Source organism: Fundulus heteroclitus, chromosome 3 (genome assembly GCF_011125445.2).
Source record: "Fundulus heteroclitus isolate FHET01 chromosome 3, MU-UCD_Fhet_4.1, whole genome shotgun sequence".
NCBI lineage: Eukaryota > Metazoa > Chordata > Actinopteri > Cyprinodontiformes > Fundulidae > Fundulus > Fundulus heteroclitus.
The window spans coordinates 39,408,979-39,431,155 of record NC_046363.1 but is presented as its reverse complement, the minus strand read 5'-3'; the positions used below and the strand labels follow the sequence as shown (position 1 = coordinate 39,431,155).

Below are 22,177 nucleotides of genomic sequence, written 5' to 3'. Positions count from 1 at the left end.
GATATCACATTTTCAAGGAGACTTCAGTGCACTCTACCTCTGAGTGTTTCTGTTTGTACAAAGGAAGAGGTTTATGTAAGCCGGCGGGCGGGAGGGGGAGAGTGGGGTAGGGAGGGAAATAAAAGGAGGAGAGAGGGATGCAGAAAGGACGAGGAGGGACGGTGATGTGCTGGTCACCACGGCAACGCAGCTGAGCGACAAACAGAGCAGACGTGGAGTTGACGTGTTGCGCCTTCACAGGCGAACGAGCCGAGCCAAAAATCATCCTCAGCATCCAGTTCAACATTCTTCTTCTGTCCTCTTCTCCTCGTTTCTCTAATCCTTCTCCTGCTGTTTGCCTTTTGGAACATTTACTTTCCTACTCACCGGCTCTTATTCTCCATCCCATTTCTCTCCTCATTCGTGCCAAAGAGCTCCAGCTGAATCACATTTTATGTTGTGCAGCCTAATATTTTTCCCCCTGTTCTTAGAAGTCCAAGGTGAACCTTGGGTCTGTATTATTACTAAAGTGAGGACGGTGGAGTCATCAGTGAACTTTATCGTCATTCCTTAATGACCCACGGTGCTTCTATTGACCAACCGTTACATAAAAGACATTGTTTGCAGTCATCTTTGCTGCAGGTAATTCTTATGATTCAATTCTGAAAGCTTCTTCAAGCCAGAGCAGGTGTAGCTTTAAAGATTTTCTTTATTTATTTAAATGTTGCCACTGCTGATGGAGCAGCACCAGCGCACGTGATGCCAGCGGGATCAATGAACGTATTCACTAAGTCGACGTAAATCAATAGTTACAACCTGGAGTGAGGAGGAGGAGGTCAATAAACAAATGGCTGCTCGTCATAAACAATGACGGGCAGCCATCCTTTCTTGCTTTTACCAACATTTTCCAGTAAAATTAATGTCTGTGTGGATTAACACTGAGCACACGTGGTATTATGCGAACATTTACTGCTTTACTGTACATTCTGGTCTTCCTGGGCGGCAACTTTTATCGCCAAGAATCACAGTTTTCACAATCTTTTTATTTCCCGTACACCTGGAAAGTTCAAATTCAAAGTATTTATTTGATCGTTAATGCATTAATTGTCTCTGCAGATCAGGCATCATAGCTGCCATGTTATTAATCCTTTCAACATCGTCCACTCTACCCTGTCTGCACCGCCGTGCTGGTCTCTCCTGCACATCCTCATATTGTGTTGTGTCATCATGCCACTGTCACAAAAACAGGATTCCTGGCTAATCCCCCACCTTGTGCCCTGCTGATTAAGGAGAACAGAGACATTTTTTGCAGCATTGCATGAAAACATTTTCAAAGAAACAATATCTGGTGTCCCAGTTAGAACAAAGGCAAACTTTTTGTTTTATTGATAGTATTTGTTCTTTCATTTTGCTCTAAATTGGTTAATTAGATGGTGAGCTGGGCTATATGACAAAGAACAGGCATGAAAAGGTATGTGTTTGTGTTTTGGACTAAAGTATTCAACACCTTAGAGTTAGGATTGTTCCTTTAAGAGCTATACTTAAAAATTTTGTATATACTTAAAATATATACAAAAAGAATTAAAATAAAAACATAAGTCTCTAGCCTTCATCTGGCCATTAAACACTTCCATTAAAAGCAGAGGTGAATTTATAGAGTTGTAAAACAGGTTTTATTAATATTTTTTAAATAAAGACAATTAGAGAGTTGACATTTTGAACTATTTTTCATGATTTGTAAGGTTATAGGAAAAAAACGCAGACAGGAACACAGAAGCCACATAATGAATTTAAGGATTGGATGAAAGAACAGACAGAAAACCTACACTGCAAAAAGGGAACTAAAAGTAAGTAAAATATTCTTGAAATTAGTGTATTTCTACTTGATTCGAGCAGGTAAAAAAAAGACTACTTGGCAATGTAATAAGATTTGTGCACTAAAACAGGAACAATTCATCTTGTTTCAGGTACAGGATATCTAATTATCTTATTTTAGGGGTAAAATACTCATTGTGTCATAATTTGGAGTTGATGCCTGCAGCAGGAGAGACGGTGTAATGATGAAAGTTTAATCGATAACTGACAACTTACACACTCATGTGACGGGGAGACAAACAGAGAATCCGGCCATGAGGAAACAGAAACCAGGAACTTAAATACGCTGGGAAGTAATCAACAGGATGAAAATCAGGTGAGCAACAATCAACAGAATATCAAATGGTTGGGGTGAAAACTGAGAAACTGACGATGGCACGAAACAGAAGTAAACTATACACAAAACTTAAACACTAACTGAAAGCACAACACAACACCTTGGGATCATGACAAAATAACTACATATCAAATTGGCTCATCGCTATTTTGATTTGTGCAATATTCCAGTCGTAAAAGGACTGCTTTCTGCTGTCTTATTTGTTTGCACATAAGAAAATACATTTCACTAAATAATCAGCTTACCACTTTTTCACTGTTAATACGTAGTTGAAAATTGCATGAAACTGTTAAAAAACATTGTTCTCTGCACCCACATTTAAAACCAGAGACTAAATTAGCGGACCGTGCCTTTATTGCTACTGTTGAACAGAGGTTCTGTAACTGTTGTCCGGAGGGAACAGAACCCCATTTGTCATGCCGCTGGTGCTTTCTGGACGTAGTGCATTGCACAGATCTACATTTTGGAAGGCTTGGGTCCTAAATTCTGTCAGTTTTGCACTAAAATAGTTTTTAAAAGATGCTACTTGCAGTTTTAGTCCATCTTATACGTCCGTCTCGATCTTTCCTTTCTGCCGTGAAATTGTGAGGAGTGAACATATAGATTAATATTTGCTTCATGGCCAATGAGGTGCTTGAATGTATGTGATTTAGTATGTGATCTTTTTTATTAATATTATTATTACAGGCAGTTAAAGATCTGGATAAAGCATCAAACCAGGTCTAGAATAGGAACTGATCCTGTGGGAAACCCTATTGAAGATCTGGACCCTTTAGAATTGTGACACCCTATTAATTGTAGAGCTTTCTCTTTGCTTTTTGCTTATTGATTAACTGTAGGAAAAGCAGTATTTCTTTAAAACATAAAGTAAGAACATAACAAAGTCTTAAGAAGGTGAATAGGGGAACAGCCCAACAGAAGGTAAGACCAAAACGAGCGGGATCCGAAATGACAGGCGAGGTTAAACAAGGGTGCTGAATATATTAGCATAAAGTCCGGATCTGCATAAGAAGTAGCACTATTTTTAAACATGTCCTACCTAAGGGTAATATTTTCCTATGCAAGGATTGCAAAGATGGAAGAAAAAAAAAACCTTTGTCAAGTATCCAGAACAGGCTGGGTGTGTGGCTGAAAGGCCAGCAGAGGACAGGAGAGACCCGGATTCTCCTAAAGAAAAAAATAAAAACTAAACAACATGAACAGGGATTCTGGCACTGAGATCCACATTTAACTTTCTGCTTCCAAATAAAGGGCAACTTTCTCATTCGCTAGGGGCTTTGGGAGGGAAAGGGAAACCACGGGTCGAGCTGAGGGAAGGATTAAAAAACTGGGATAGATTTTACAAGGTTGACAGAGAGGAGGAGGAAAGGCTGGAGTTGGATCTCATCTGATTGGACATTTAAACAAGACAGATGGAGCGTTTTAAGTTTTATTTTCACAAGAAGAGATGGGTCCGTGACTGAGTCAGAATGAGGTCAAACTTATGGGAAATAGCTACATGACTCGATTGGTTGCCATTGCAAAACCTCCTGGTTTTAGACTTTACATCACTGGGTGGAGGCCTCTCTGATGGAGCAGTGCATCATGGTTGGGGAGGACAAGGGAAAACATATCCAGTAAACATGAGTTAAATGTTACAGTTTTAATGGAATGAGAGAAAAAAACCCACAAACTCTTGGCAGATTAAGGCAAGCTGTTGATGATGGGGGCTTGAAAAGTCTGGATAAGGTAAATCAAATAAAAACCAAGATCGATATATTTCACGTCTTCTGGCTTTGCACCTGTTTTCTCTTAAAGGTACAGGCAGACTTAAAGGTAGGTGTGGGTTCAGACTACCTTATGGGGAATTTACATATTCCCTGTCAACTATGGTTGCACGTTGAAGGACACTGGCTTAAATTTGGAGCTCCTAATTTGCATTAAGGCAAGGTGAACTCGTGAGAGTCAAACAAGGACCCCTTCACTTCTGAAGAGTACAAACAAAACTTTTAAACATAGTTATTGACCTTAAATGAAGAGCATTTAGGGAGAAAAGCAGCAACACAGCAGCTTAAATAATATCATCGGATTTTGTTCTGCAGATGGCCCATGATAATCAAATTATCAACCAATCAGTCAGTTGTGCTTAACCCTTCAGTCTGAGAACTAAAAAAGGGGATTTAAAAGCAGGGCAACATATTTAGCAGTGCCCTGCCGGCATTGGAAGAATCCAACCAGTTTACTGATAATCGTGTTCAGTAGTTTTAAATTCATGAGTTGAAACCTTTCGTTTTCTAGGTGCAAATCATCACAAAAATCTACAAACTTAAAACGGTTTGCTTGCTTTCGAAGCCCATCAGCAGTGTCTTCTAAATGAGCGCTGCATTTGCAGCATTTACCCGAGCCTGGTGCGTACTTGCATGCAGTTTTTGACACCTGGTTAGCAGAATATAAACACCCACTTTGGCTGATTTCTGTTTGCTTGTCACAGTTACACGCCGTTTTCCTGCGGAGCCGTCTGTGCGACGCGGCTATATACCGTCGCTCCTGCTGTTTAATATGTGCCGAGGCTACTAATGACGCAAGTGACTCATTCAGCAGAGATCTGCCGATCCGACTGTACCCCAACCCTATTTGCATAAACCTCTGGATCCCTGGAGAGCAGTCACGACACCGTAAACTGCAAACTAATTACCGATGCACAGATGGGTCCCTTGTCACACTTAACTGCAACCATTCAGTGAAGCTGAAAGGGATGTTTCTCACGTAACTGCTCCGCTTGTGACCCTGACAAGAAGACAGTAAATCAGCTCGGCAGAAACTCAGTTTGCTCTTAGGAGGTTAAATACAAACATGAACTCCATATATTGCAACAGACAATCAAATATATGGTGATTGCATGGGCTTTGCCAATCAGGGGATAATTTATTTTGCAATCACTGGAAGAAATGTACGATGTTTGGGAAACACATTCGCAGCAGAGCCAGTTTCCCCCGTGATTTATGTCTCATCATAGCTTTATGTCATTTATTTGACTCCAATTATCACAGTTAATAGTTTAAACAACTGAGACACAGCCATTTAAAAGTGATGAGTCTCATGGAATCGAACTGAATATTTAAAAAATGTTATTTTTAAAAATTTTCCTCACTTATATCTTTTTCAGCTGTTCTTTCAACACTCATTGTGACCTTTAGGATCTTTTGTAATCTGTCTCAGACGGGGTACCTCTATGGAGCTAAATTGGGGCCAGAAGTTTTGTTAATTAAAAAATAATAAATTTAATTGGAAAAACTAAAACGTGAAACTGAAAACTTAATGTTTTGTATAAAATGTGTAAAAAAATACAATGAGAATCCGCCAACAGGCCAAATAACATCTCAGCATGCAGAATGGGAAGGGGTGATACTTGGAATAACTTTTATTTACAATTGTTGCGTGAGATCATATTTTACCATATTAATATTGCATGCACTGATACTGTGATGAAGTATATATTCGTGATATATTTATGGCCCTAAGTTTGACCTCTTATGTCAAAAATTAGAAATCAATCCACCCTGATACCTAATTTGCACTGTCTCTAGTAGTCCGTATTTCTTTTCACTGCGATAAACCAGAATATTACCATACTCTGTTATCACTAATTAACTAAAACAGACTCAAAACAAGAAAACTGATTAGAGGGATTCTAGCTAATGATCCTATAATGACTTGAGAGAAAACTGGACTAAGTGTTTCATGGGAGAAGTTCTCAAATACTTTTAAGATCAAATGTGGACATAGAGGTATGGGAGGCTCCCCTTGTGGTTGTCAGTGGTATTGCACTTTAACAGACTCGCTTTAGTTTGGAGCACAAATGATGTAGATCAAGAACTGCGTCTGTTAAAAATGTAAAAATGCCAGGTTTTTGTGATGAAAAAAGCAAAAATAAATTTAAACATTAAACACAAAAAAATTATTTGTTGAATCATATTTGGATTCAGTTTCAGCATTCAGGCTTCTGGAGTTAGCACGCAAGTAAGCAAACTTTATCTGTATAGCATCTTTCACAGATCAAAACCCACAAAGTGCTTTACCATAAAAACAACCATAAACAAGATAAAATCAATAAAATATCTGTAACATCATACAGCCTAAAACTAGGTAAAAGCTTCGCTGGTTTTTAAAGAATCAACAGAATCAAAACGAGGCAAAGATGGAGGCAACACCTTCCAAAGTTTTGGGGCTGCCACTCTAAAGGATTTATCCCTTCTGGTCATAAAACATGTTCATCTAACCATTAACAGCCGTTGACTGGAAGGTCTCAGACTGCGAGAAGAGCCTTAGGACTCTAAAGACCAGAGATTTGGGCTGGGGCTTGACCACTCATGGCTACAGAAGTAAATACAAAAACATGTTATATGAACTGTAAAATGTACCGGTAGCCAACGTAAGGAGATTAGAAGCTGGACTAAAGGGCTGTCTCTTTTGTGCGTTTGTTAAAAGCCTTTCAGCAGCTTTCTGAACTGACTAGAGATGGTCAAGATCCTTCTTATTCAAAGACAAAAAAGGTATTTATACAATCAAGACAAAATTAAATAAAAGCCCAAATAATCATCTCCATTTCAACGTTTGACACCAGAGTTTGAAGCTTAGAAAGATTTCTAAGCTGGAAAAAGCAGTTTCTGATTGATCCATGAGAATGGCACTCCATTCACACCTGCAACCAGTGAAACTGAATCTGAGTACCCTGGAATGAAGTTCAGTTGTCCTAGTAGGATTTTCCTCAGATCAAAAGCTCGCGTAGTTTTGGGAAAAGGTTATGAAGGATCAAAAGGATGTCATTCTATAAAAATCTTGGTCAGGAGAGAGGTCTGAAAAGAAAATCAGCATCATTGTACACCATGGCACAACGAGGGAGTGACTGGTAAATGAAGGAAGTATGGGACGACATTGTCATGACAAAAAAAAACAGACCTTTCTCCAAAGCCGATGAAAAGACGAGACCATAACTGGTGAGAGAGGCTGCCAAGAGGACAGTAGTATTACTGACCTGCAACAGTTTCCAATGAGTAGCGGTTGTGTTTCACATGAGACCGCACTCTGCTGTGTTCTCCGTTTGTCGAGGAGCAGGGTTGCAACCCGGGATGCTTTTAATCTGATGAAAATATCCACACCTGACTAAACTCTCCCAAAACGGTGCAGGAGTTATGAACTAATGAAACCAAAACTGAACTGTTGGGGTACAATTCCCAATGGCGTGCTGGAACAGACTCAACACTGCATGTTCACCAATAAGAAGTCGATACTGACAATGAAAGGTGGCGGTGGCAGGATATTGCGCTGACATCAGTTTTCTACTAAATGAACGTGGATTTTAACAAAGGGGATAATATCAAGAGCAGTTTCAGGCGCTAGTCTTTCTAATATCTGCTGGAAAGCTGGAGATCAAGAGAACCTTGAAGTTTTGGGGTTGCAATGGTAAATGGCTTGTACTTTGTCAAGTTCGACGTCACTAAAGCGCTTTACTCTACATTCACGCACACTTTCACACCCTGACAGTGGTGAGCTACGTTAGTAGCCACAGCTGCCCTGGGGCAGACTGACAGAGGCGAGGTTGACATACATCAATGCCATTGGTGGCACAACGACTGAGATAGTCGGAGCAGGGGATCTAACCGGCAACCCACTAATTGCAGGACGAGCACCCCTAACTTTGCCACTGTTGCCCATAAACCAATGCCAAGAGACGTTTTCACAGTCTAATACATTTGGAGAACATTAGGAAGACAGAGAGGGAAAATATTGTCAATTCAAGATGTGGTTTACTGACAGACTCCTAAATGCTGAGATCAAGCCAAAGGTTGCTTCTGCAAAGCACGGTTTTAGAGTTTTCATAAATCAGCTTTTCAGCTTTATTTATTTATTTTTTATTTTCTTATAATAGATTTTTGTTAAATACTTTATGTGGAAAAAGGTTTTTAAATGTTAATTTTTTATACCATAAAAACCTGGCATTTTTAACATGAGCTGCTCTGCCGCAAGACTCGGTCTGACGTTGTGCACAAAGTGTTTCTTATATCACCTGTGTCTCTTTCTACTGTCAAATAAATAAATAAATCTGGGGACAGTAAAAGTTGAGTTAAGTCAGTGGAAACGATTTTCATGCCCATACGAGCCAATAAAACATCAGTAAAACTGGGGAAAAATGTATTGAGGAAGATAAAGATTATGACTACTTTTCTAAATTCACAAAAATAGTACAAATTTTCTAATCAAATATTTTAGAGAAGTAATAATAAAGTGTTTAAAGAAAAGAAAATACAATTTGGCAGCAAAGATGAATCAGTCAATTACAGGCCGGGCGCTTTATACATTTATCTCGACAACACATTTTATGGCCTCTTAGTCTAAATACAGTAAAGTTTGGAAACTTTAAAGCATTAAATAGATATCTCTTTTTATAGAACCGATTCAAGATCTAATAAATTCCTTCAGCATCTGGTTTTGTTCTGTGGAAAGGAAAAAAAACAACAACAACACTCCAATAGTTTTTTTTTTTTTTTTTTTTTTTTTTTTTTTTTTTTTTTTTTTCCCAGTGTCCTGTCTAGCAAAGTGGCAATAAAAATTGATATCTTAATGCCAAATAGAGCTCGACAGATTTTACTTTCACAAGTGGAGCAAACAGCTTTCGCCATAATGCTCCGCTTGATTTGTGCGTGTAAATAGCTTTATTGTGATTCCTGCAGGGAGAATTTCAAATTATATGGACACTACAATGGGAAAGTAGGAGAGTAAAAGAAAACAAGAAGAGAAAAAAAAGAGAAAGAAGAGGTGAAAGAAAGAAGAGATAAAAGGAAGAGAATGATAAAACATTTCAAAACTATTGGAGTTTTATCACTCCAATAGTTTTGAAATGAATATACATCCGATGGAGATGACGTTCCGATTTCTCTTTCAAAATAAGAGAACAAAGCAGTCAGAGGTATTTAAAGCGGACAGAAAGCAGAGAGCTGACCTCATTAAAGCACAGCGACACAAAGCTGGGTGGAAAAGCAGCGAAGATCTGTTTTCACACGCAAAACAGGTTTACGATCTCAGCTGTGAAATTCAGAGTCAAAGCTTAGGTTGACCTGCAGAGAGGCACGCGAAGCCAAAAGTTAATTTGCGCAAATGTTTTTGTGTGTTGTCAGGGATGAAGTAAGTCCACAAGATCTGTCTTGGCAAAAACAAACGGTCCCTTAGCATGCGTGTTTGTGTATGAGAGCATGTGTGTGTGTGTGTGTGTGTGTGTGAGCCCTGGCCTACGCAGCAGCTGTAAATCTCCCCTGTGTTTGACCTCCGGCCTGGCTCCGCCCCTCGATGCTCTTTGACTTAAAAATTGATCTCTAATACACCCATAATCCCGCATGTGTTTTCATGGTGCAAACATGAAATCCAAAATGGACACAAACGGCTGTTGCTGCTCAAAGCTTTTCTTAATTACATCAAGCTGCAGGACGCACACACACACACACACACACACACACACACACACACACCAATAAATTCGACCTGGCTCGCCTGAGCCGTTTCCATGCTGGCAAGCATTAAGAGGTTCTGACTCATTCTCTCACTCGGTTTCTCCTCCACCTCCCCTTCTTCTCCTCTATCCACTTCTCACTCTGCTTCAGTACATCTCCTCACTTCTTGTTGATAACTTTATTTTCTGACGCTTGATTCGTCAGTATCGCTTTGCCTGCCTCGGTTTCTTTATGAAGAAGCGTCTGTTGTGTCAAAAAAAAAAAATTACCTCTTTGCAGGCACAAAGGATCCAAAAAAAAAACCCTTCATGTTTAACATAACTACTCAAACTGACTTTGGACCAGTGTTTTGGACTGTTTTGGTGAACAACAGGTGAATCAGATTACATAACTGCTCATTACGCAGACATAAAATAACCAAACTCCCACTTCATGGGACCTTCTCTGCCTTCAACACAATACAAATGCCTTCTCTGTGTCTTTCCATGCCACACGCCCTCTGTCGTCCCCTCCCTCGGCTTTCTCGTGTCTCTCTCCGAATATGGTCCTGATTTCTGCAGCGCCTGAGGTGGAAGCGGTTTATGACACTGTCAGATTGCATCTGTCTGAAGGGACAGCGGAGCCAGAGCCGGAGATGCCCCACATACTTTAAAGAATACGATCAAGTCGCGGTGTACTTGTATAAACCGACTGAAGTTGGGAAGCTAAAATGTTTTGCTAAAATGAAGTCTATGAAAATGGGGGTTTCAAAAAGGTGAACGTTTTAGTAGCTCTGAGAATGTCTTGCAACTCCAAATAGTGTCCAGTTGCAGGCTGGTAAGTTTATCTTCAGAGTTTTTAATAGTTGCTACACGTTCACAGCAGCCTCTCTAGCTCCAGGAAAATTATTGTTGTTATTAAAACTTTATTTATACAGTTAGTTTCTTTGAGACACAAGTTCTCATTTATAAAAAAGATCTGTTAGAATAAATCCGGTCGGTTACTTAGACTACAGTCATGTCTTGATGACATCCAAACCTGGATGACTTTACATTTCCTGCTTTTAAATCCTGATGAGACAGAAGTTGTCATCTTTGGACCAGAGTCTTTAAAAAATAAACTTCTTAATCAATCACTTAAAAAAACTTGGTGTTATTTTTGACCAGGACATGCAGTTCTTACTTCGAGGCTGGACTGTTTTAATTCTTTACTATCAGGAAGTCCACAAAATGCAGTTTGAAGCCTTCGGCTGATCCAAAACAGCAAGAGCTATTATGAAAATTAATAAGAGAGATCAAATTTCTCCTTTTCTAGCTTCCTGTTAAATCAAGAATAGAATTAAAATTTCTCCTTCTCATATATAAAGCCCTTACTAATCAAGATCCATCATACATCAGAGAGGCAGATGACCGTTTGCACTGAGCCTGGTTCTAGTTCTGCTGGAGGTTCTCCTCCCTGTTAAAGGGGAGTTTTCCTCTCCACTGTCGCTTCATGCATGCTCAGTATGAGGGATTGCTGCAAAGCCATCAACAATGCAGACGACTGTCCACTGTGGCTCTACGCTCTTTCAGGAGGAGTGAATGCTGCTTGGAGAGACTTGATGCAACCTGCTGGGTTTCCTTAGAGAGGAAACTTTCTGACCAATCTGTATAATATGATTGAATTTGACTTTGTAAAGTGACTAGAGATGACATGTGCTGTGAATTAGTGCTATATAGACCAATTTAAATTAAATTGAACGTAAAATCTAATTCAGAACAACGATACAAGACTTACTGAAATACAGTGGCATAATGTTTAGAACACTAAATAATTAAGAAGAAAATAAATATTTAAGCACAAGAACTTTATGACATTGTTTTAAATGAGTAATAAAATCAAACGTAGGTTCCATGCACACGATTCTGTGGAGTTAAGGATGGGTTTTGATTATCAGTAGAGGATAACGGATGGCTTTCTTATGGCGAGGTTGCTCAGAAGGTAACCAGGGGACAGAGTTAACTGAGTGAAGATGCACACAGCGCGGTGGGCTTGTAGCTGGAGGATAGCAGGCAGCCTGGAACTGAGCAGCATGGAGCAACTGCAAGGCTTTGTCTTCCTGCCAACATTCATTTAGATAACAGGCTGGTTTATTCACAGCTGCAGTTAACCACACAGCAGGCTCACTGCAAGCAGAAGACTGCCTGGTCCTTCCAGCTAGTAAATCCAGCTGGCTTTACTAGAGGTGTTGGGACCTGACATCTTTTCTCATCCAAATGACAAAGCATCCTGATGCTGCTGTGCGTATATGAGTTAAAATCCATCCATTGGAGCATCCGGCCGTTGATTACTGGGGAATTGCACTGATCTCTTGGGTTGGTCAAAAGCTTCTTCTGAACCAGGTGCTATTTACTCTCCTACATCTGAAGGAGTATGTTGCATCGTGACTATCCTCATGGCAAGAGTAATGCAATTTTTTTTAACTTTATTTTTAATTTATATGAAACTGAAATAAATTACTTGTTACTTTATAGGAAAAGGTGTTCAAGTTTTTAAATAAAAATAGATAATTTTCACACCGCATCACGTCTTCCTCTGAAATCAACTGGAATCCTCCCCAGAGAGCCCAACCTGCTGATTTTAATCTATTAAAAGTTAGGCCTGCTGTTTGAATGTTCGTCAAAAAAACAACAACATCTTGAACCTCAAGCTGCACTATTACTTGGAAATGGTGCAGATTTCTTGCATGAGGATAAAGTGTAAAAACTGTTGAGCCAACCTAAATTAGTTCATGTAGACTTCGTGCAGGGACTCATCCTGGCTTGCTTCCAGGGCAGCAGAATGTCACGCATCACTTCACTGACAATGCTCACAGTCAGCGTGAGTCCACTTTCACCCATTGCCCCCACCGTTTAGCCTTTACCCCCCGAGGTTTTGCACATTCATGCCAAGGGCTAATTCTGAACAGATGGCAAAGAACTAAAAAAAGAACAGTTATTGCAGATATGTATCTATAAAATGACATGTAGAAATTGTGGTTTATGTACTTGTATGCTGTAAGTTAATTCTGGCCTTAACATGTGTTGGTATCATGGATTCCTCGTTAATCTAATCAACTTAAAACAGTAAATTGTAGGAAATAAGTACACTGACCAGGCTATCTCTTAAAACTAATCAAATGGCATTTTACATAATGTTCATCGTCTACAAAACAAATAAACAGCCAGTTAATGGTTAGTTTGTTCCTAGGAGGTTAAATACAGACATTAACTCTTCATAGGGTGCATGCAGGGCCCTTACCTATGACAGGATAACTCTTTTTTTTTTTACCTCTAAATAAAAATTATAATGTCTGTGTGACAGATCAGCTGGAAAACCAGATTCCACCCAGATGTACGTCTCACAGGTTTGACAGGTTTATTTGGAAAAAAATAACAATATCACAATTAGCATTTTACATCCTGACTGAAACAATTGATCTTTTCTTTAGAGTCTGGAGTAATCTGACACAAATGCTTGTTATTAAATGGAACTGAATGTGTTCAAAGCCAACTCTGTAAAGTATCAAATGCATTCCTCTCCTGCCTATTTTAACTAGGGCTGCATCATGTTAGAAAAAATATTCAGAAAAAATTGTGATGGCAGGATAATTTGCGATAAATCCAGTTTCCTCACTGCTGCATTTTCAGCCCTATTTCCTATAAACTGTGTGATTTGTGTACGGTGTGGACATCTACTGCGGTGAGACTCCATCTAACAGGCTAAACATGTAATCGAAAGCAAAGTGTGAAGTTGAGATACTAGGAATATAGTAGCAAATGATAATTTAATGCAAACAATCCTTTGCAATATTAATATTGTGCACACTGATACTGATGACGATATATATATAACCCCGGCATATTGTGCAGCTCTATCTTTAACCTCTTATTTTATATTTTAGGCAACAAAAATCTGAAATCAGCCTAAACGGCTACTTAAGTTATAAGATCTCACGCAGTGTCTATTTATTTTCTCATTTTCCCGTAATTAACCAGAGTATAACCATTATCTGTTATTATCACCTAACTACCAGAACAGGCGACATAGAATCCTACCTAAAACTACTGGCTAAGGATAAGCGTAAATACCGCAAAATTGTTATTCACGCTGGCGGTAATGACACCCGGTCACGCCGATCAGAGGTCACCAAAGTTGGTGTTGCTTCGGTTTGTGAGTTTGCTAAAACTATGTCGGACTCTGTAATTTTCTCTGGTCCCCTGCCTGATCTGACCAGTGATGACATGTTTAGCCGCATGTCATCATTCAACCGCTGGTTGTCTAGGTGGTGTCCAGAAAACGACGTGGGCTACATTAATAACTGGAGAACTTTCTGGGGAAAACCTGGTCTGATCCGGAGAGACGGCATCCATCCTACTTTGGATGGTGCAGCTCTTCTTTCTAGGAATCTGGCCGGATTTATTAGTTCTCCTAAATGCTGACAACCCAGGGTCCAGACCAGGAAGCAGAGCCGTAGTTTAACACACCTCTCTGCAGCTTCTGTACTGTTACCTACCCATTATCCTATTGAGACGGTGTCTTTCCCACGGCCAAAACTTAACAGATCAAAAACTGATCTAAAAGGAACAAATCATAAAAACCTAATAAAAATCACTATGGTTCACCTTGAACCTAAAAATAAAATAATAAAATGTGGTCTATTAAATATAAGGTCTCTCCCTCCAAAGACTTTGTTAGTTAATGAATTGATTTCTGATAATCAGATTGATTTGTTTTGTCTCACAGAAACCTGGCTACAAGAGGACTACGTTAGTATAAATGAGTCAACCCCCTCCAGTTATTCAAATTTCCACATTCCCAGATCTGTGGGAAGAGGAGGAGGAGTGGCAACTATCTTTCAGTCTGATTTATTAATTAGTCCCAGGCCAACTAATAATTACAGTTCTTTTGAACATTTAACCCTCAGTTTCCCTCATCCAAACTGCAAAGCAATAAAACCTCTTCTGTTTGTTGTTTTGTATCGTCCACCAGGCCCTTACACTCAGTTTTTGGATGAGTTGTCAGATTTCTTATCTGATTTGGTATTAAACACTGATAAGGTTATTATAGTGGGTGATTTTAACATCCATGTTGACACTGAATGTGATAACCTTAGTGTAGCCTTTAAAACTATCCTAGATTCAATTGGTTTTGCTCAAAATGTGCATGAACCGACGCACTCTCGGCTCCATACTTTAGACCTTGTTCTGACATATGGCATTGATTGTGAAGAATTAACAGTATTCTCTCACAACCCTGTCCTGTCTGATCATTTTTTAATAACATTTGAGTTTAATCTAACTGAATTCTCCACCCCCAAAAGAGGGTTCCATTATAGTAGATTTTTATCGGATAATGCTGTATCAAAACTTAAAGAGTCTGTCCCCTTTTTAATATCCTCAGTATTGCAGAAATGCCCTGTAGATGGCAGCATTGCTGTTTCTTCCCATTCACAAATCTATACCTTTGCTAGCAATGTGACTTCCTCATTGCGTTCTGCATTAGACAATGTAGCTCCCTTGAAAAAGAAGGTGATTATTCACAGGAAGCTGGCTCCTTGGTTTAATTCAGAGCTGCGTTCCTTGAAGCACAATGTTAGGAAATTGGAGAGAAAATGGCGCTCTACACACCAAGAGGAATCCTACTTAATCTGGAGGGACAGACTATTGTTGTATAACAAGACCCTCCGCAGAGTTAGAGCAGCATATTTTTCATCATTAATTGAAGAGAATAAAAATAATCCTAGATTTCTCTTTAGTACAGTTGCCAAACTTACCCAGAGCCACAGCTCTGTTGATCCATCCATTCCCTTAGCTCTCAGTAGTAATGATTTTATGGGATTCTTCATAAATAAAATTGATGCCATTAAAAATAAAATAATTGGCATCCTCCCAAACATGATTACCTCGTCCTCAGTAAGTGAGGCAGCATTGGAGGAATCTTTAGAATCTGCGCAGTGTTTGAACTGTTTAGAAGCAGTAGAGCTTTCTGAGCTATCTAAAATTTTAGCTTCATCTAAACCTTCTACCTGTATGTTAGACCCAATCCCAACCAAGTTGTTTAAGGACATATTCCCTTTGATCAGTGGCACTATTTTAGACATGATTAATCTATCCTTAGTAAATGGATATGTACCACAGGTTTTGAAAGTAGCTGTTATTAAACCTTTACTTAAGAAACCTTCTCTTGATCAAGATGAGTTAGTAAATTACAGACCTATATCTAATCTTCTTTTCTTATCTAAAATTCTTGAGAAAGTAGTTGCTAATCAACTTTGTGAACATTTACAAAGTAATGACCTACTTGAGGAGTTTCAGTCAGGCTTCAGAGCTCATCATAGCACTGAAACAGCTCTGGTGAAGGTCACTAATGATATTCTCATGGCCTCAGATAATGGACTTGTGTCTATACTTGTCCTGTTAGATCTCAGTGCTGCGTTTGATACAGTTGATCACAATATTCTCCTACAAAGACTTGAACATACTGTAGGGATTAAGGGGAAAGCATTAGGCTGGTTTAAATCTTATCTGTCAGACAGATTCCAATTTGTTCATGTTAATAATAAATCTTCCTCAAACTCTAGGGTCACCTGTGGAGTACCACAGGGTTCAGTCCTTGGACCAATTCTCTTTACTATATATATGCTTCCGATAGGCAAAATTATCAGACAGCATGGGATTAATTTCCACTGTTATGCTGATGATACTCAGCTATATTTATCCATAAATCCTGATGAATCCAATCAATTACTTCGACTGCAGTCATGTCTTGATGACATCAAAAGCTGGATGACTTTAAATTTCCTGCATCTAAATTCTGACAAGACCGAAGTTTTAATCTTTGGGGCCAGAGTCCTCAAAAAATAAACTTCTTAACCAATCACTTAATCTGGGTGGCATTAACCTGGCCTCTGGTAATAAAGTAAAAAATCTTGGTGTTATTTTTGACCAAGACATGTCATTTAAATCCCATATTAAACAGGTTTCCAGAGTTTCCTTTTTTCACCTCCGGAATATCGCCAAAATTAGAAACATTCTGTCCAGGAGTGATGCTGAAAAACTGGTCCATGCATTTGTTACTTCAAGGCTGGACTATTGTAATTCTTTACTATCAGGAAGTCCACAAAATGCAGTTCGAAGTCTTCAGCTGATTCAAAATGCTGCGGCAAGAGTTCTGATGAAAATCAACAAGAGGGATCATATTTCTCCAATTTTAGCTTCCCTTCATTGGCTTCCTGTTAAATCAAGAATAGAATTTAAAATTCTTCTTCTAACGTATAAAGCCCTTCATAATCAAACTCCATCATATATCAGAGCTCTGATTACCCCGTATGTTCCTAACAGAGCACTTCGCTCTCAGACCGCAGGTCTGCTGGTGGTTCCTAGAGTCTCTAAAAGTAGAATGGGAGGCAGATCCTTTAGCTATCAGGCTCCTCTCCTGTGGAACCAACTCCCAGTTTTGGTCCGTGAGGCAGACACCGTGTCTACTTTTAAGACTAGGCTTAAAACTTTTCTTTTTGACAAAAATTATAACTAGTGACTCATGTTACTCTCAGCTACCTTTATAGTTTTACTGCTATAGGCTTAGGTTACTGGAGTATATCAGGATCTAATTTTCTCACTATATTGAGTTCTACTGTTCTTCAATTATGCATTATGTGTTGTCATTTCTGCTTTAACTTTATGTTCTCTCTCTTTTCTCTTCATAGTAGGTACACCTGGTCTGGCGTTCTGTTAACTGTGACATCATCCAGAGAAGACGGCTCACCCGCTACTACCATCTAATGTAGAACAGATTACTAGATCAATGTATGCTTCTGTGCTTTTTTGTTTCTCTTGTTGTGTCTCTGTTCTGTCTTCTGTAACCCCAGTCGGTCGAGGCAGATGACCGTTCATACTGAGCCCGGTTCTGCCGGAGGTTTTTTTTTCCCGTTAATGGGTGGTTTTTCTTCCCACTGTCGCTTCATGCTTGCTCAGTATGAGGGATTGCAGCAAAGCCATGTACAATGCAGATGACTCTTCCTGTGGCTCTACGGTTCCCCAGGAGTGAATGCTGCTTGTCGGGACTTTGATGCAATCAACTGGTTTCCTTATATAGGACATTTTTGACCAATCTGTATAATCTGACCCAATCTGTATAATATGATTGAACTTGACTTTGTAAAGTGCCTTGAGATGACATGTTTCATGATTTGGCGCTATATAAATAAAATTGAATTGAATTGAATTGAACTAAAACAAATACTTCGTCATTTTATTGTAAATTCTTGCTTAGCTGGCTAAAATCCACTCCTCTAATAAACCAACTTCTAAACGCTGTCTTTATAACTCAGAGACAACATAGAAGGCATTATTTTTGCAGCACAGTTTAAAGTGCGACACTTAATGTGTTTCTTTGTCTTTTTATGAAAGTTAATTCTTCAGTTTTACCTGGTATGTCTGCATTAAGCTGTATCTGAGAAAAAAAAAAGATTTGCATATAATTTGTATATCTACGGAGGGCACTGTACGTGTATCTCAATGCTCTAAAGGGTTATAGTGAGCTGCTTTCAGGTCAGTACACAATATTGCAAACATTTATCTCATTCTAACAAAGCAGCTTAAGAGCAGCTAAAAGTGCCAAAACACACAACACACACACGAAACAAATGAAAGTTAGAACTAAACCAAATGGAGGTGACAAAGCCAAGTCACGTGTAATCCTATGCGGACTCATGGCTTCATCCACAGAGGAGCGTATTGGTCCTCATCGGTGCCAGCGCTCCATTGACCCATATCTTGCTCTTGCCCAGAAGTCAAATGCCTCTCAGTGGCTCCCTGACTCACTCTTCATTGTTATTATCTGCTGAATGAGGCCTAAAAATACGCCTGAAATATCTTGATCACAGCGCTTAAACACAGGCAACCTTTTTTCATTTTTTTATTTTTCTGTGCAGATTAAAATTGTCATTCTCTGTTCATTTTTTCTAAAAATGACTTTCTGTATATTCTTTCATTTCAAACACAAATTAAACCGATACTGAATGTGAGAGTGTTGGATCCAGAGTTTATGTTTGCGCTGAAGTCTCTAAATTATTTATTTGATATATGTAGAAGGAAAACGTAGATCCATATGAGTGCTGTAGGTCATTCCACATGCGTTTAAGGCCACATCAGCCTGTCACAGTGAAACTACAGCTGTCAATAAATTCAACCATATACAGATCATACAATCTGTATGATCTGATTGAATTTGACTTTTGTAAAGTGCCTTGAGATGACATGTATTGTGAATTTTGAATTGTGAACTGAAATAAACTTGGACCTGACTGGCCAGACCGGTCAGTCCGGTTTTGAGTTTTTATGAGAATTATGTAGGCAGGGAGAACTAATTAATGTCTTTAGTATCGGTTTCAGTCTGGAAGCCATTTGCCGTTGTGCATAAATCTGCATGCCAATCTTTGCAGCTGCTCACTAATTGGAAATCTTCTTTTGATGACTGGTTGGTTCATCCATTTGATTATTATGGGGATTGCATGCTAAATCATTTTCTAAGCTGATAGGCCCCATTACTATCTTCTGTGATTATACGTACATGGTTCTGCATTTAAAACAAATATATTACATTTGGATAACTGGGTACTTATGAATTATTCAGTTTTATGCTTTCCTACCTGTTTTTTTTACAACATTTTTACCAATTATTATCCCAAGACAAAAGGTTTAATGCAAAATATTTTCTATTTTCTATTCGGTCACAGTCTGAGGAGTGGATTATGTTGGCACTCGAAAAAGCTGCATTTAGAAGGTTGTTTTGAATATCCCGACCTTCAAATAGCAGCAGTCCATTTAGAATGTCTTACCAGATATATCACATTTATTGATTTTCCTTAGAAGATTAGATCAATACAAAAAAAGAGTAACAGAAATCCAAGGTATGATGTATATGAAATAAAGTATGATAATCCTACTACACACATCTTAAAAATTATTCCAGAGAAAGAAAAATGTAAAAGCGAAGGTTTGGTGCAATCTAGAGACAAACTCAATGGTGATATCAATCAATTTCTAACCAAATGCTTAGAAGGTACGACTCTTCTTCCGTTAAATGCATATTCTGGACAGCAACCCTTCTTTAGTCACGACTCGAGTATTAGAAAACCCTCACAGCAGACATCACCTTCCCCCCAATCTGCCGCAGCTCTAATCTAGAATGTGTTGGACACAAATTGAGGCGGTTTGATCCACTCATTGTTAAACCCAAGCCTAACCCGTTACTGTGCTGTCTGGGGACTCATGTGCAGAAGAGGTGAAAACTGTCTCGGATCACAGCATATTTGTATAAAGGATTCAACTTTTGACCTGCACCTTGATTCATTGCTGCTGTGGCCCTGAAAAAAAAAGGCATCACAGGCGTTCATAAGAAATGCCTGTAAAGCAGGTCCTACTGTAACTGGACAGAAGTGTTCATGGACAAACCAGAAAATATCATCAATTTACTGATTACTTGAAGTCTGCAATTTAGTTCTGTGTATTTAATCTAAATTACTGTAAATAAAGTACGATTTATTGAGTGGCTGCACAGTGGTGCAATTGGTAGCACTGTTGCTTTGCAGCAAGAAGGTCCTGGGTTTAAATCCTGGCCTGGTTTGTTTCTGCATGGAGTTTGCATGCGTGGGTTTTCTCGGGATGCTCCAGCTGCCTCCCACAGTCCAAAAACGGGGCTGTTGGGTTGGGTCCAACCACGCACACAGACACTCCTAAAGGTCTTTAGGAGTGTCTGTGTGCGCGGTTGTTTGTCTTGTATATCTCTATGTTCTTCCATATATGAAATAGCTCCAAGAAGCCTTGGAGCTGATAAGACAAGCTGAGTTTTTAGTTCTTAATGCTTGTGCTTAAGAACCAATTAATGCTCTTTTTTTTTTTTACCTGCAGAAAATCTCCTCGCCATCCAGCTGGTAGCACTGTCCTCCGTTGAGGCAATAGTTGGGCTGAAGCTCACAGGCGGAGCGGCAGCTGCCGTTGATCATCTGGTAGCCCGGTCGGCACCCGTTGGGCGAGAGGTTTGGCGCCACGCCGGGATACGATTGGCCAGGGTTGAAGGATCCAGACCCCGGGACGCGGGGCCTGGAGCGAGCAGGAGATCCCGCAGCCTCCCTGAGGTCGTCGTCGGTCTCGTAAGCGTCGGTCGTAGTGCTGTAGCTGTACTGGTCAATAGTGGGAGTCATGCCGTCTTCGTAGGGCGTAAGGTAGTCGTAGTTGTCTGACATTGCCCAGGAGGTTACGTCACCACCCTGCAGCTGGTGGGGCAGAGATGACGGAGAGGGTGGGTCTAGGTCTAGGTCTCGCCCACGAGAGGATGGATCAAAGAAGTCCACGTGAAGGACCTCCGGGTTGGAGGGGTTGGTGGCAGCGACGGGCGTGGCGGTGGTGGTGGTAAGGTGGTCCAGGTCAACCATGGACGTCTCCTTGACATGGATCCAAGGTGGGTCGGTATGTGGCAGATGATCCTCCTCTTCATCCCCTCCTTCCTCTCCTTCAGCTGCGTCCTGTCTGCGTGGGATGCTAGGCAGCAGGAGGTCCGTCTCGGCCGAATCAGGGATGATCTGGGGCGTCGTTGCCGCTCTCACTTTCTCCACCGTGGGGAACACCGTCTCGGCAAACATGCCGCTGCTCTGATCGTCCTCCCTGTCGCCGCGCGGGACGCGGCCCGCCCTCTGGGTCACGGGGATGATGGGAGCAGAAGTCGCAGAGGCGCCCAGCCCAGCAACCGTGGCGACAGCATCGTCGAACTTAACGGGGCCAGCCTCCTCGGTGAGTGGAGAAGTTACGTTGACCTTATCGTCCGGCTCAGTAGCATTTATCCCAAGAACAGCCCCTGCAAAGAGAAGAAAAGGGTTTTGGTATAAATGAATTCTCTGAATTATTTATGGCTTTAGTGAGACCATAGAACTAAATTAGGACAACACAACAGCAAGACTTGTAACGATTTGTAAAGGCAACCAAATGTATGCTGTTTGAGTTTTTAAACTTATTCTAAGAAAGGTTTCATTGTCAAACACTGCTGTCTGCAGAACAGTAGCGCTGGATGTCAGCAGCATGGAACAAAAGCATGGCGTGGTTACATGTGCCTCACTTTCAATTATTCTTTTTAATTGTGTGGCAACTACAGACACATAGTGGCAGCTTTGGAAGAGGAATCTGATTCTGCTCTCGCCAGATACAAAATCTCGGCAGCTCGTCAGGTGGTCGGGGAGGGTTGGTCTGCTTGTCTTCTCCAGGGGGCTTCATCCATTTTTAATAGGAGAGAGACTTGAAAACACCCACGCTCTGTGCAGCGAACAAAGTCTGGCACCATCAAGCTGAAATATCGACAGACCCTCCACAATAAAAAGACGCTGGCGCGATTGCAGTGTTTGCCAAGTTAAATTTCCACTATAGTCAACCACATTATTTGTATCTTCACTGGTTAGAGATTCACTGAATCACTTCTTTTTTTTTAGCTAAATCGTCCCTGAGCAGTAGTG

The 22,177-nt window shown here is 40.1% G+C and overlaps 1 protein-coding gene across 10 annotated transcripts in view; it reads right to left on the bottom strand.

Annotated features, from left to right (window-relative positions):
* The window catches only part of cspg5a (chondroitin sulfate proteoglycan 5a), an 81,696-nt gene that overhangs the window by 31,101 nt on the left and 28,418 nt on the right, over nucleotides 1–22,177 (bottom strand). For all 10 annotated transcript variants that reach the window (XM_036135376.1, XM_036135370.1, XM_036135372.1 and 7 more), the window contains exon 2: nucleotides 20,580–21,528. In XM_036135376.1, the coding sequence (XP_035991269.1) occupies nucleotides 20,580–21,528 (949 nt within the window). The remainder of the gene's footprint in view (nucleotides 1–20,579; nucleotides 21,529–22,177) is intronic.